The sequence below is a fragment of the Mustela erminea genome, chromosome 1 (assembly GCF_009829155.1).
Source record: "Mustela erminea isolate mMusErm1 chromosome 1, mMusErm1.Pri, whole genome shotgun sequence".
In the NCBI taxonomy this organism is placed as follows: domain Eukaryota; kingdom Metazoa; phylum Chordata; class Mammalia; order Carnivora; family Mustelidae; genus Mustela; species Mustela erminea.
Window position 1 is genome coordinate 100,007,863 of NC_045614.1, and position 16,517 is coordinate 100,024,379.

General features: G+C 38.3%; 1 protein-coding gene across 1 annotated transcript in view; it reads right to left on the minus strand.

Annotated features, from left to right (window-relative positions):
• Positions 1-16,517, minus strand: part of HACD2 (3-hydroxyacyl-CoA dehydratase 2) — a 121,390-nt gene that overhangs the window by 103,417 nt on the left and 1,456 nt on the right. Inside the window, exon 2 of the mRNA XM_032335393.1 lies at positions 14,773-14,890. Coding sequence (XP_032191284.1) covers positions 14,773-14,890 — 118 coding nt within the window. The remainder of the gene's footprint in view (positions 1-14,772; positions 14,891-16,517) is intronic.

The window sequence follows — 16,517 nt, forward strand, 5'->3', positions numbered from 1 at the left end:
CAAGTGAACAAAATGAAACAAAAGCAAATTTAAAGAGAACAGACTAGCAGTTACCGAAGTAGAAGGGAGTTATGGGGTGGGTGAAGAGGGGACAACAGTATGGTGATAGTTGGGAACTAGACTTGTGGTGATCCCTCTGTAGTGTATACAGATAACCAACTATAAAGCCACATACTTGAAACTTATAGGATAATAAAAGAGTAATCTGAAGCCATCTACAATATTATTTAATGACCAAAGCTTTTCTGGATGACAAGAGTTATCAGCTATTGTAGTACATTTTAGAATTTACATTTCTGTATAAGTCATTCTGTTGTCTGGTCCTAATAACAACCCTGGCAAATAGGAGGGGCAGATATCTTTACTTACAGATGAGAAAACCAAGGCTTAGAAAAGCTGCTTGAGTTCCCCAAGGTAGTAAGTGATGTCCAGAATCAGGCTTTCTTTCTACTCTACTGATTTTTTTATCATTATCTCATTGTTCATTAGTTACAAGATATCTGCTGAAACCATCACTTGACAAGATTTGGTTCATCTAAAATATGCCTGATAAGACTATGTACTCAAAAATTATTAATTCTCTAAATTTTGGGGGAAGGGTAAGTGAAAGAGGCTTAGATTAAAAAAATAAAGCTTCAAAGATTTGTTGATAACTGATTTAAAAAAAGAATTACTATACTGCAAATCTTATGTTTTTCAAAAGAAAATGCTGCTAAGAATCTCAACTATGTGAGTATTACAAGATAATCTGGACCTCCTGCTGTAAAGTTGAGGAAAATAAAAGATGTCTGTAGATTTAAATGAGGAACAAAAGACATGAATAAAGAGCATGCTGAGACAAGACAGATAATAGTACACAGAAAACCCATCCAAGTATGTGGTAAGATGCCCACCCAGGAGGCTGATTAGTAATAGGACATTACAGAAAAGGTGTAAGGTTGATCCTTACATAACAATGGTATGAGCTGCATGGGTCCACTTACACTCAGATTTTTTTTCAATAGATACATATTTCTTTTTTTAAAAAAATTTATTTATTTTAAAAAGACAGCAATGGGGGTGGGGCACAGGAGAGGGAGAGAGGGTCTTAAGCAGACTCCTTGCTGAGCAAGGAGCCCAATATGGGGCTCAATCTCATGACCCCAGAGATCATAACCTGAGCTGAAACCAAGAGCTAGATGCTTAACCAACTGCATGAGGCAGTTGCCCCAAATATGTATTTCATATTGTGATTAACAAGTAAGACAGAGGTTGCCAAATGACTGGAAGGGAAAGGTGGGGGAAAGCTGTGGAAAAGTCTGGGACAGGAACAAGGAACAAGCCTGTTCCTGGCATTCATCATACCACCCACCTCAGGGATGCTCAGTTCATTGAGGTCTTCAACTGAGAGATGCAAAGGAACAGGCTCTGGGGAGGGATTCTTTACAAAGTGGCAGGGCCAGTCACTGGCCAGTGTTGTTCAAGGACCACAGAATGATAACCTGCCTCCCTGTAGTAAAAGTTCCAGGAGAACTCTAGGGACAGGATAGCATCAAGCAGAAACCTAGCCTTTAGAGAGGAAAGCCGGGAGGGGTGCTGTCCGCAGTGCTGAAAATTCTCTGAGGCTAAGAACCAACACCCAAGGGGCGGCCTCTTGAAGCTTGCTAGCATTTCCCACAAACAGAAACTGTAATAGAACCATGCAAAGGGGGTCAGGGGAAGCGAGTGACCTAGCAAAAAGGTTTAAAGTTGCTCTGCCTTCACCAGTTCTTTGACTTCCCCTAAACTGTGCCTGCAATGTGGTTTCCTACACTCCTGGGAAGAGCACAGAGTAGGTGTCACTCTCGGAAACAGCTTTGCTAACTTTGGGTGAGGATGAGGTGATGTGTGGTGCCTCACTCTACTAGTGTACTGTACTGTACTATACAGTAACTGCATTTTTCTCTTCCTTATAATTTTCTTAATAAAATTTCCTTTTCTCTAGCTTTACTGTAAAAATGCAGCAAAGAATACATGTAACACACAAAATATGTGTTTACCAATTGTTCCTGTTATTGGTAAAGCTTCTAGTCAAGAGTAGGCTATCAGGACTTTTTAGGGACTAAAAGGTTATACATGGATTTTTGACTGCATGGGAGGTTGGTGCCCCAACCTCTGTGTTGTGTAAGGGTCAGCTGTATAATGTTTGAGGGCTATGATTTTTTTCTTTGTATGACAGAATAACAGGGCTCTGTTCTAGTAGACCCAATCTCCCCCTTTTAATGGTATACAGTTTATAATGCCTCTTCTATCCTGAAATGAAATTCATAGAGAATAGAATCTACCTACCCAAAAAGTTTTTAACAATACAATGTTCTGATATGTGAAGAAGAAATAGTAATTTATTTTTTTAAAAATATGTATTTCACTATACAAATGTTTGGAGACATAATAAAGTAGTCATATATGTGAGAATTTATGAAAAATAAGTTTGGATTTAAAAATAAGAGTATCAGAAAGCACTCTGAAGCAGTATAGGACAATGAAAGAGCAGAGGTACAGACCAACACTAGAAGGAAAAATAGTATTAAGATAGTAATGGACACAGGAAAGTAATCCTAACTGAACTCAGAATAATATGCCAAGGTAAATAACAGTCAAAGTAAATAATAATAATAATAATAATAAGCAAGTTCAATATCACCATGAATGAGCCTGGTCTTACTTATTTCTAACCATGGTGTCAAAATAATCCTTTTGCTACGTTCAGAACATAAGCAAGAAAAAGGGGATATTTATTGGACTCATGAGATAGGGAAGGAAGAAAGTATCACAGAAAGCTCATCTGCCCATATTCTGTTGAATGGTGCAACAAGGAAGAGACAGAGTAGATAAAAACAAACCCATACTGCATGAGGCAATAAAGCAGTTGTGTAATAGACTGGTGACAGTTATTGGATAAAACGGAAGAGCTATGGTGATCCCCAAGAAGGCAGTAACAGGAAATATTATTCGAAGTTGTATTTTAAAAAATCCAAAAAGATCCCTATATTTCATGTACCTCCACTAACTTAATAATTGAAGTCTAAACAGCAATTTCAAATCACCTGTTACATAATTTCAGTGTGTTTCATCGCATTGGCAGTAACAACACTATTGCACTGAAATTCCTTTCAACTAAATATGCAAGTTGGAAATGCTGCAATTCTTATAGAGTATAATGTGCAGAGTGAACAAATTACTCAATTATTTTGAGATAGTATCTTTATTTCACTTGGGTTCCCTCTTCATATCAACTGTGATTCTAAAAATGATTCCCCATGATTCCCGTACCTTGGTTATCCAAACACTATTCTAGGTACAGCAGTGTAGAGATGTTACAAAAAGTAATTTAAGTCCCAAATCAACTGACTTTAAGGTATGGAGATTATATGGGTAGATCTGATCCAACAAGGTGAGCCCTATAAAAGCAGAGCTGGTGGCAAAAGCAGGACGTGACCTCCAGGTGACAACTAGAAGGAAGTGGGACCTCCCACCTTCAAGTATAAGACTTGGATTCTGTCAACAAGCTAAATGAGTATAGAAGTAGATTCTTCCCTAGAGCCCACAGGTAAGAGCCAGCTTGACTGACACATTAATTTCAGTCTTGTGAGGCCCTATGTGGATAACCGATACAAGCCCAGTTTCTGAATTCCACAGCCTTGGGTTAATAAACTAATGTTATTTTAAAAACAAGCCAAGTTTATGATTTATTTATTAGGCAGCAACAGAACACTAACATTAACAACTTCCTCTTAACTTAATAAGATTTTGGTTTAATTTCTCATGAAGATATTTTAATATCAATATGTACTACAAAACTATCAATTTGTATTTATAGGGTAGTTAGCTTGGGCGGGATATACAAAAGTCAGAGTAGATGCAGGACAAACTTTTACTGAGTTGGGACTCTCTCCGGTGCAGTGAGACATCTAGACACAGCAACTCTACTGTGGCAATAAAAGCACTCTCATAAAATGTTTAGCAAATCTCAAGAGGAAGGAATTGGAACCCAAGCAGCTCTGGAGACCTCAGTTGTACCTCATGAATTTAATATAACTGGGCTACAGTGGGCCCCAATCTCTTTCAACCCAAAATTCCAAATTCTTGGGAGAAAAATAACTGATCAGTGCAGTATGGGTCCAGCCAGCTATGGCCTGAGAAGGAGTTAGGGAGTAGAAATGCCCTTGCTATCAGGAAAGACAAGTCTGGCCGTGGAACTGGGAGAACTTCCAGGGAGGACAAACTCTCCTGAACGGGGCAGCTCTAGACATGTCTACCACACTCATGTTATGGGAGTCCAGAACTAACCTGAGTTATGTTTACCAGTACCTGGCTACTTTTAAAAATTCTCATACCATATGTATGTATGTATGGCTCCATTTTCTCTCAAAACATTGACTCTGCATTTTATTCTTTATACTTATGGGTTTTTTGCCCCCTGTAATGAATATACAGCACTTACAATTAGAGAGAAACACCTTTCCCCACTCTACTGGCTTCTATGAAAAGAGTTTTCTCCCATATAATTCTTTTTTCTGTTAATCACTTCATCTCAGGAAAGGATGAGTCATCTGAACAGTAAATTTGAGAAGAATAAATGGGGAGAGCTCAACTCAGCCCTACCCTGGGGTTTTCACAAAGAACTCCAAGGTCTCTATTTACTCCATGCCACCCTAGTCGCTGCTGCCTAGGGCAGGGTGGGTGGTGATCTAATTCTGGAGTTCAGTTAGCAAACCCATTTAGTTTGCACACAAACACACAGCTTCCAGCTAGGCCTTTATCACTATACGGTTGATTTTTAGGACTCCGATGCAATTCCTTTGAGTTATTTCTCAATGTTGAGACAAAAGCAAGAAAATGGGGGTTATTTATTGGACTCCCTCAAAGACTCCAGTCCAAACTCATTTTTAAAATCGTTTTACATGGGTGCCTGGGTGGCTCAGTTGGTTGGGCAACTGCCTTCAGCTCAGGTCATGATCCCAGAGTCCCAGGATCAAGTCCCATATCAGACTCCCAGCTCAGTGAGGACTCTGCTTCTCCCTCTAATCCTTTCCACTCCCATGCGCGCGCGCGCGCGCTCTCTCTCTCTCTGAAATAAATAAATAAAATAAAATCTTAAAATAAAAAATCCTGGGGCGCCTGGGTGGCTCAGTGGGTTAAAGCCTCTGCCTTCGATCCGGTCATGATCCCAGGGTCCTGGGATCGAGCCCCGCATCGGGCTCTCTGCTCAGCAGGGAGCCTGCTTCCTCCTCTCTCTCTTTCTCTGCCTGCCTCTCCACCTACTTGTGATTCTGCCTGTCAAATAAATAAATAAAATCTTTAAAAAAAAAAAATCCTTTTAAAGGAGAAAATAGGTGAAATTCCCTTAATTACCATTATTTTCTCTTTTTCATTTAATTTTACCTTTCTTGCTATATTCAGCTCTGTAATTCATTAATTCATTACCTGCTTTATTTTCATAATCTGATAGTAAAATGCTGAACCCTTACTGAACTTAAAGTTGGGAAAAAACCAGGGGTACCTGGGTGGCTCAGTTGGTTGGGTGTCTCTAGATTTAGGCTCAGGTCAAAATCTTGGGATGGTAGGATCGAGGCCTGCATTGGCTTTGCTGAGCACAGAGTCTGCTTGGGATTCTCTTTTTCTCTCCCTCTGCCCCTTACACAGCTTGCTCTCTAACTAAAAAAAATCTTTTAAAACACACACACACACATACACACACCTGAGAAAATCTTAAAGTAATCTAATCTGTGTATTCACTGCAGACAGTTTAAGATCATGGGGCAAAACCAAGTCTCAGTACCCAGATTTCTTATCTCCAGTGTTCTTTTACATATACTGTGACACTTAAGTACAATTCTAATTTTACTTCTGTAATATTTCTGCCAGCTTTTCTATGATAATCATTTACCCATCAACTAATTCCACCCACGTGTTTGCCATGTTCCTCCTGCATGACAGATTGTGAACTCTGACAGTTTCTCTTTGGCTCCTGCTGATAGCAACTTTATCTTAAGCTATAACTGGGCGGTCCTGCTTTTCTTGTATGCTTGGTCATGGCAGACTAGTTTGTGCTCCAGTAAACTTGTTTTTCATAGAAACAGGTTGCAGAATTTTGTTTTTATAAGCTGTTAACCATCACTATAACTTTTTATTTTGGAAAAATTAATGAGTCTATTTGTATAAACATTAGAAATGACGCATTTATGCTACACTCAGTCACCTTGAGATTTACTGTTACTGCTCCTTTTTCTTCTTTTAACAGATGTAAAATCCTGTAGTTTACTTTTGTATGTTTGTTTTGTGTGTAGTTCACTTTAAATCACAAGGTAATCTATCTCAGCTGCCTATTTTTCTTCCTTTAAAAAAAAAACATTTTAATCTTGTTTTCCTCATTTTTATTTCCTATCATGTATTACATATTATATTTATTATATCTTCTTTTTATTTCAAGATTCACAGAAGTGATATATAGACACTCACTAAAATAGAGAGTAAAGAGAACTTCTCTTTTATTCTCCCCCAAATACCACACCCCTCCGTGGGGATAAGTACCAGTAGCAGTTTAATATATATCCTTCCACAACTCTTCCAGTATCTGCAACTTGCTTTTTTCCTAGGAATTTTTCCTAATCTAAAAACATCAACATATTTTAATAATTATTCTCATTATTTTCACCTTATGAGCTATGAAATTAAACTCTGAATTAACTGAATTTACAGTGCCTTAACCTTTGCTCACTCTCTTTCCCACTTCATTCTACTTGTGTAAGATCTGAATTATCTTATGAAATTCCAAATGGACACCGTGCAATCCGTATCAGGCTCTCAAGCCATGCTGCCCAGTGCAGTGGCCTCTACCCACATGTCCCTATTGAAATTTAAACTAAAAATAAATAGAACTTAGAACTCAGTTCCTTGGGGCATTTGGGTGGCTCAGTTGGTTAAGCATCTGACTCTTGATCTCACCCTGGGTCTTGATCTCAGGGTTGAGAGTAGAAGCTCCATGCTTCTACTTCACACACAAAAAAAACAAAACAACTCAGTTTCTCAGTCCCACCAGCCCCATTTCAAGGACTCAACAGCCACTTGTGACTAGCAGCTCCTGTCTCAAACTGTACAGATTCAGAACGCTATCACTGCAGAATGTTCTACTAGACAATGCTCATCTAAATGCTTGGTTAATTTTGTTTATTTACCTAGGAGTTAAATACCCTTTGATAAGGTTCTTTCAAGGTTTCATTACTTTTTGTAGGTATTTCAAAATGTCTCCATCTGTAGGAAATTGCAAGATTATCTAGACACCTAACGCTTTCTCCTAACTTCATGTGGATTTTTTTTATTCTTCAAAGTCTAAAGTCCTAGGTTGTCTTACTACTACATTTTAAGATCGCTTTTCCAGAAATTGCTTATCTTTGGGGTGCCTGGGTGGCTCAGTGGGTTAAGTCTCTGCCTTCAACTCAGGTCATGATCTCAGGATCCTGGGATCGAGCCCTGCATCAGGCTCTCTGCTCAGCAGGGAGTCTGCTTCCCTGTTCTCTCTCTACCTGCCTCTGCCTACTTGTGATCTCTGTCAAATAAATGAATAAAATCTTAAAAAAAAAGAAAAAGAAAATAAATTGCTTATCTTTGAGTTTAGAAATTTAACAAATAGGTGCCCAAGAAGTGAAAGGATTTTTTTTCCTTGAAAAACAGCTTCAGTGTGGAACTCATATACTCTCAATAGCCATACTAAGTTGGTCCTTCAGTTCAGAAAAGTTTTCTAGTATTTTTTCTGATTGTTTATGAGTTATATGTTCTAACCTTTTCTACTGCTGGTACCCTTACTTTTGGACAAGCGTACAGCCAAAATCCATCTTCTAGATACGTTAGTTCTATTACATTATTATTAGTCTGTAGAATTTCATTACTTTCCCATATATTCATTTTTCTGTTGTTCAGACAGTCATTCACACATTAGCTAATCCACCAACACCATAGTATCTCTGGACCATTTGGCACTACATATTTTGTAATGTTCTTTTCTACATTTCAAATGGTGAACTCTGAACACTCCCAACAGCTGCTCTGTAATCTATTTAATTTTGGACTATAACTGGGAATTTTTACCTTTTCTTTTTCTTTATCACCTATTTATCTGCACTATGGCCTCCTTCCTGCCTTGTACTGATACCATCAATATTTTCATTTCATTAAAAAAAATTTCTGCCCACTCCTTTCTCTAGCCATTAGCTGTCTTACCTGTTTGAATGCTGTCTCAATTTTCTTCTATTTGCTTAAGTTATCTAATAGTAAGGGCTGTGTGGGTGGGCTCTGTTTCTCCAGGCTCCCTCTTCCTTTCTAATGTTGTGACACTTATTAATTACACCAAGTTCTATTTTACCTCCGATTTTCACACTGTTTCTGAAGGTGGCTTGTCTGAGGTTTGTTGTCCTTTCTGTTTGTGTTGGATATCCCCCATGCTCTGCTACCTCTTCAAAAGCCTCTTTTAGAGGTCTGTTTTCTTAAAACAAGTCTTATACTAAAGGTAATCTAAAATGTTCATATAGCTTTTGTTTCAAAATTTCCTTTTTAAGACTATTATTACTGGGAAGTTAGCATGTTTTCACAAGGAAGGAAAATATTACAGAAGGTAGTCATGTCCCCAGTCAAATACACAAAAGTAAACTTGACCAAGTTGTGCCTGAAGCATGTTATTGTATTAATAATGAACTTAACCTTTGTAGTATCTCTATACAAAAAAGTCATCTAGTATTTGAGGTAAACAGAAAGAAAAACTGGCAGGGAGACAAGATGGGAGCCCCCTCCTTCTTAAGGACACTGCAAGTTCTTAACATTTTGTTGCATTTTAGAGAAATACTCAGAATCAGCTTCCTGAATATGTCATTACAGTGAAGAAAGTTGTGAGGTGAGGAAAAATGAGTCAGACCAGATTATAGTGACAGGGCTTGGAAAGTGGTAGTGGGGTAAGAAGATCCAACAAAAGCTGTCTACTCTCCCTCACTGCCTCTCTGGAACCAGTTCTGCCACTGCAGACCCACTTTCCTAGACCAACTCTAGGAAAAGATTGCAAAGAAGCCTGGGGTGTTTCCCCCTTTCTTTTCATAGGTGAGGGGGTTCTAAACGATAGAAGATCTGGAAGAGGATGGGAAGGAAAGAGAATCCCTGTGGTCCCATATGCATTCCCAGCTGGACATTGGTCAGTTACGTGGTATATATAGTGATGTACATATGTTGAAGATGATCTGTATCGGTCTTGACAATTAATGTCTTTGCTGAGCAGTCCTTAAACCACTGAATCACACTGCCACTCACTGAGGCTTCTCTAATCATAAGTATTTAAAGTGTCTTTGCTATAATTACAGTTTTATGCTAACTAAATCCAGATTCTCTCAGAAATAATTTTCTTTTTCTTTGAAGATTTATTTATTTTAGAGAGATAGAAAGTGAGTGGGGGTTGGAGGAGAGGCAGAATGAGAGGGAGAGGGAAGGAAAGAATCTCAAGTAGACTCCCCACTGAGCATAGAGTCTGATGTAGGGCTCAATCCCTGACCCTGAGATCATGATCTGAGCCAAGATCAAGAGTCGGACCTTCAACTGACTGAGCCACCCAGGTGCCCTCTCAGAAATAATTTTAAAATGTTATAATACATCATCAATCTACTAAATTTTAATCCTTTTTTCTTTTAAAGATTTTAATTATTTGTCAGAGACAGAGAGAGAGAATGAAGGAGAGAGAGCACATGCAGCGAGAGCAGCCAGCAGAGGGAGAAGCAGACTCCCCACCAAGGAAGAAGCCTGATGTGGAACTGGATCTCAGGGCCCTAGGATCACAACTTGAGCTGAAGGCAGACGCTTATCCGGCTGAGCCAGTTAGGCATCCCTACTAAATTATAATCTTTAACTCAACTCTAATAAAGCTAGAAAGATAATTTTTCCTTATCAGTAAATATCACAGATTTTAAAAAATGAAGAAAACTTATCCACAGCTGGAGATGAATTTTTTAAAAAACTGAGTTGTAGGAGCACCTGGGTGGTTCATTAGGTTAAGTGTCTGTCTCCGGCTCAGGTCATGGTCCCAGCATCCTAGGATTGAGCCCCACAGTCAGGCTCCCTGCTCAGCAGGAAGCCTGCTTCTCCCTCTCCCACTCCCCCTGCTTGTGTTCCCTCTCTCACTATCTCTCTTTCTATGTCAAATAAATAAATAAAATCTTAAAAAAAAAAAAAAGAGTTGTAATTTAGATACCACTAAATTCACCCATCTGAAGTGCACAGTTCAGTGGTTTTTAGTATGTCTGCAAGGTTGTGCAATCATCACCACTAATTCCAGAATACTATCATTACCTTAAGAAGAAATCCTGTACCCATTAGCAGTCACTCCCCATTCTCTCCTCCCCACAGTTCCTGGCAACCACTAATCTACTTTCTGTCTCTATGGATTTGCCTCTCTGGACAGTAACATAAACAGAATCATATGGTGTGTAGTGCTTTGTATCTGGCTTCTTTCACATAGCACAATGTTTTCAAGAGTCAACCGTGTCATAACATGTATCAGTAATACATTAACTTTATGGTATGGAAATTTGTTCATCCATGAATAATATTTTAAAAATCTATTTTTTGCTACCTATGCTAATTAGCTCTCAGGATTACCCAAGATTCAAGTCAAGACACACCATATGTATTCACACATTCACCTCTTGGCTTACAAGATTATCAGTATATTTTATTTTCTGTCAATTTAGAAATCATTTTGTACATTATGGTGTTGGTTGTATTGTGTTTCAGTACTTTGATAAATACTTATTGGGCTTTCTAACTAGCACTGCTTTTTCTAGAAATTACCCCTTTCCTCCAACTTCTATATTTTGAATGTGATCTTGTTCCTGTCTACCAGGTCCAGGAATGAGACCCTGATTCAAGATAGACAAATTAGGCCTTTCACTGGGAAAGCGGAATTGGGTGTAGGATTCCACTTCCAACTAGCTGATCTCTTCATTGCAAGAGTAAATCTCAGGAGTTTTTGGCTACTACCATTTTTTGCCATGTAGACTAGGAAACCAAGATAACCAGTGTGCAAGAAGAATCAGAGACAAAGAGAGAATAGCAGAGATAAGAGATGGAGCAGGAATCCCTGAGTTCCTGGCAGGCTGCATCCCTATCCTTGGATTCCATGGGATAGCCTATAAACTTATCCTAAGTCCCCTTACCATTTAAGTTGGTTAAAAAGGTTTCAGTAAGCTCCAGCCAACAGCCCTAGTATAATCATCTACCCAATAAAATTTTAAAGTCTTTAGCAGTAAGGGCTCAACCTCCATAGCACACATTACAACAATTCAAATGCATACTTAATCAAATCATCACCTATGGAGTACCTTGCAAAATTATCTATAAAATGCACTCAAGACATTCTCCAATGAGTATGTAAAAAAAAATTGGGATTCGTGTCTTTTCATAAAAATGCTATATTATTGAATCACTGACTCAATATATCTTCGCACCCATTTTGCAAAACATTAATTTCCTCAGAAGTGAAATCATCTACTTTATTGTACTACTCCATCCCATTTGCTCTTTCCTGATATTTAAATCTTTTGAAAAGCATAGTGTTACATTTTCCTTAGAAAATTGGAAGCTTCTCACAAACAACAAGTAATTTCTATTCGCTTTTTAAGCAAACTCCCACAAAACCTACTAACAAATAATCTTCAGGGGCAGCAGGGTGGCTCAGTCTGTTGTGTCTGACTTTGGCTCTGGTCATGATCTCAGGGTCCTGGAATCAAGCTCCTACTTGGGCTCTGCACACAGCAGGGAGTCTGCTTGTCTCTCTCCCTGCCCCTTTCCCCCAGCTCATGTCCTCATGCTCTCTCTCAAATAAATAAAATATTTTAAAAAAATTCAGCGTACAGAAATACAAGTAAGTAACCTCATTTATAGTGGTGTGCGTGTACAATGATGTGATGCGCGTGCGCGCACACACACACGCGCACACACACACAATATTACTCAGCCATAAAAAAGAAAAAGCTTGCCATCTGAAACCACATGGATGATTCTAGAGAGTATTATGCTAAGTGACATAAGTCAGAGAAAGACAAGTACCGTATGCTTTCATTCATATGTGGGATTTAAGAAACCAAACAAAAAAAAAAGACAATCAAAAAATACACTTTTATCTTTAGAGAACAAACCAGCAGTTACCAGAGGGAAGGTGGGTGGGGGATGGGTGAAATAAATGATGGGGATTAAGAGCATACTTGCCATGATAAGCACTAAGTACTATACAAAATTGTTGAATTATTTTATTGTACACCTCAAACTAATACAACACTGTATGTTAACTATATTAGAATTATAATTTAAAATAAGGCAAAAAAGATAAAAATCAAAGATATAGAATGTTGGGAAATAAAAAAAAAAACCCCAACAGACTCTTAAATACAAAAACAAACTGGTGGTGGCAGGAGATAAGTGAACAGATAGAGGAGATTAAGAGTACACCTATCTCGATGAGCTCTGAGTAATGTATAGAACTGCTGAATCATATTTCACACCTGAAACTATTACTACTGTATGTTAATTATTTTTCAGTTAAAAAAAGTACAACGATATCGAGCATACACAGGTATAAATGAATGACCTCCCTGGAATCATTCTCTCCTTTTCTCCTCCGGCAAACAGGATATATTGTCAAACATGAATCATTCCCAGAAGGATAACTAATCTGTAATACAACGACACCGTGCACATGTAATTATTAGACGATAGAAGGTTCGGAGGGAAGAAACGTTCCTTCACTGACAACTCAGGAGACACAGTTTCCTAAGTCTGCTCTCTTGCCCCAGGTTGAGGAGTCTGCTGCTGTAACTGAAACTGCAAACCTAATTCCCCGCTCATCCTGGGAGTCCTCACTTCATTTTGCGAAGTTCTTTTCCCAAAATCAAATCCAGGATTTGTCACCTAATTGGTTCTCAGTGGGGATAACAGAGGTAAAACCAAAAATCCAAAATGTTTTCTTAAATCCCTGTTAAAAATTCTATAGGGATAAATGGGCTAATCCTTCAAAGTGTTAAGATTTGGTTCCTGAGTGGATTTTGTAAAACACATTAACGTCACTACCTTCTCTAAGACATACTGAAATTTAAAAAATTATACTTCCAATACTACAAAGGCTTACAGAGATAGAACCCCTTCAAATTACTGAAGAATTCCAATCGAGTACAACTGTGTACCGTGTCAAGCACTGGGGCAGTTTCTCATGGCCTTGGCCCCAAAGCTTCTCTGTAGCTGAAGAGAATTGTCTTGGCCAAAGCTCTGAGAGGCAAAATACTATTTACTTACTATTGGCCCCTTTCAAAAAAAAAAAATTTTTAACTCTAAGTTTCACAAATGGCCCACACAAGGACTTGCTGAAGTTCCCTGAGACTCAAACTGTTAGGAAGAGATTTTGGAAACCTGCTTTAATCTAATTATTTCACAAATGAGAAGAAGGGGTAGACAAGAGATAAATGACTTGCTCAAATTCACAGAACTGATCAAACCAGCAGAATTAGAGTATGGGTCCTCGATTCACAGCTGGAAGCTCACTTCCTCCTACCATCTGTCTAAAATGTGTAAAATGGACAGTTTTGAAACCTCGGCTTTCTGAGAGAAAAACCAAAAACAGGGAAAACTACAACTTTCTGTTTCAAACGGGAAGCTGAGAGATTAAAGTGTTACATGTCAATTGCTGGAGGTAAAAGGTAATATCCATCCAAATGTTGTGATGGGCTTGCCCTGGAGGCTAAGGGAAATGAAACCGAACACCAGATTTTTGCTGCAACCTGAAGGTTTTTTGTTTTGTTTTGTTCTTACCATTTTTTACTATTATGAACTATAGTAACTATTGATTCTGTGTGCCCAAAGCTACCCCAATCCTCCTTTTCCATTAACAAAGCCTATAGTCCCTTGACCAGAAGGATGGGCACATGTCCTAGACCTGGCTAATCAACAATTTCACGTCACAGGTCTAAGTAAGGCCATAAAGAACCCTTTCCTAGAATTGTGATACAGATGCGGAGAAAAATAACTCCTCCCGCTTTCCTATCATGTGGAGAAGGCAGTCTGCAGCAGGAGAGGTTAAGACCAACATTCAAAGAGAAACAGACATAAACGAAGATGAGAGATGTAAAGAGTCTGGCAACATCAAATCCTTGGGTCTCATTCCTGAATTGGTTCCTTTGAGTCAGTAAGTTAACCCTTTATCTTTATCAACTATAAAGCCAGTAAATTCCTTTTTCAGTTCAAAATACTCTGAATTGAATTTCTGTCACTTGCAACTCAAAAATGCTAACATATACTGACCCCAGGAGACAGAACTAAATATGCTACTCTTAAAACAGGGAAACTAATGAACGTTTATTTAAGAAAAACGTTTTGATGCATGTAGTCAGGCTCTACTGTTTCTTGTACCTACCAAGTCTGACATCCTACACTCACCAACTTTCCTGTTTCCATTATAACCTGGCTGCTGAAAGTATGTGACTTTGCTAACACTTTCCTAGGATTTCCCTAGAATTAAAAAAAAAAAAAAATCCTATTATATGCTTGTTTCATTGGATTTTCAAAAGAAGCTGAAGGTAAGATATGTTCCAGGTAATTTAGATTAAATGAGATTTTACCTCATCTAGACTGTCAAAAAGATAATCTAGTCATCAACATTATAGTATGCCATGTGGAAAGTTTTCAAATTTTTAACAATAGACACCAATGAGAATAACAAATCTCAGCACCTACCTCTAGTAAGGCTCCAGTTTGGAAGAATTTCAAAGGCTTTTCAATGGAATAATAAAGGCTATGATAGCTACCCTTAGCCAGGTATGCTCTGACGAGACCAACTGCTATAACCAGCCACCTATGAGAAAGAGGAAAAATAGCAATCAGGATATTAAAAAAAAAAAAAAGTAGGTCAATAGGACTGGGGGTAATAGAAAGTTTGGTGACAACACATACTGTTAAAGGTGACCTCAAGAATCAGTAACCCAGATTTATCGACTATGGCCCTCAAATGCCAAGATGTAATGCACAGAAATGTTGCACCACCAGCACCCAAGCAAGAGTGCTCAGCAAAAGCAGAGTGGCACCTCACCCATCTGGAGCTCAGCTTTTTGGCAAACTTGCCTGTTGAGAACAAGGCCAAAATGAAGAGAATAAGCTAAATTGGTCCTTGAGCAGCTAAATTAAGTGCCAGAAAGTCTAAGACAAGAGAAAAAAGCTGTTAAAGGAAAATTTTAAATGGCCTGTGCAGTCAAAGACTCTGTAATAATACTAGGGTGGAGGAAAGATGTTTTAAACTGTTTTCACAAGATTCTCACAGAAACATACCCATACCCTACTCTTTTAAAATTGCGAATGAGGTAAGAATAAAAGGGGCGCCTGGGTGGCTCAGTCATTAAGTGTCTGCCTTTGGCTCAGGTCATGATGCCAGCGTCCTGGGATGGAGCCCCGCATTCGGCTCCCTGCTTGGCAGGAAGCCTGCATCTCCTTCTCCCACTCCCCCTGCTTGTGTTCCTGTTCTCACTCTCTCTCTCTGTCAAGTAAATAAATAAAATCTTTAAAAGTAAAAAAAGAAAAAAGGTAAAAATAAAAGGTTGGTTTAAAAAAAAAAAAAAGATTTTCTTAGCTGAATTTCCCAAAATCAATTCAGTAAAAAAAAGGGCCAGATCAATACAAAATACAAAACAGGGGAACACTTAAGCATATCACTGTGAATATTACAATTCTGTTCTGTCCTTCTCAAAATGAATTTCTCCAGTCCTGTAATTTTAAGTACCATAGTGCAACTAATGGACCTTTATTATTAAGGTTTGTCTCCATAAAAGCAGTAACAGATTTACCTAAACAAATGTACAATCCTAACTAGGCAATGGGTTACATGGTCTATGTTATTTTCAGAAACTATCATACAAAGATATCAAATAAGAATTTGCAAAAGAAATGAAATCCTTAATGGTACTGTCCCAGGACTAGCAACCTACCAAAAAAAAAAAAAAAAAAAAAAAAGACTACTTTCTCTCAAAATTCCAATTTCTTTTCTTGGCTTAAAACACCACTCCCCATCCTCCATCACCCAGGAATAAAGGCTTCTTTCCTTCTTCCCCAGTGTACCTTAAAATCTCTCTCCAGCCCAATGCTCTCCTTAATGGCCTTGCCTACAAAAATTTACATATAAATACAAATACTAACTCCTGAGAGGTTCTTTTAAAAATCACTCTCTGACCATTTATGCAATAAAGAAAACTTGCACTGTATTATTTCTCCACTGGACTGGGAATCAAGGGAAATAGTTTTTAGATCTAGATCTATTACTAGCAAGTCAAGAAAGTTACAACCTCTCTGAACCTAGGTTTCAACACCAGCCATTTCTAAAGAAGCAATCAAGTCTACAATGCTCCCTATATAACTGTGTGAAAAATGCAAGGTGCTGAAATGCTAATCTGACATTAGCATTTGTGTTAAAAAGGGCGTGTGTCTATGTGTGT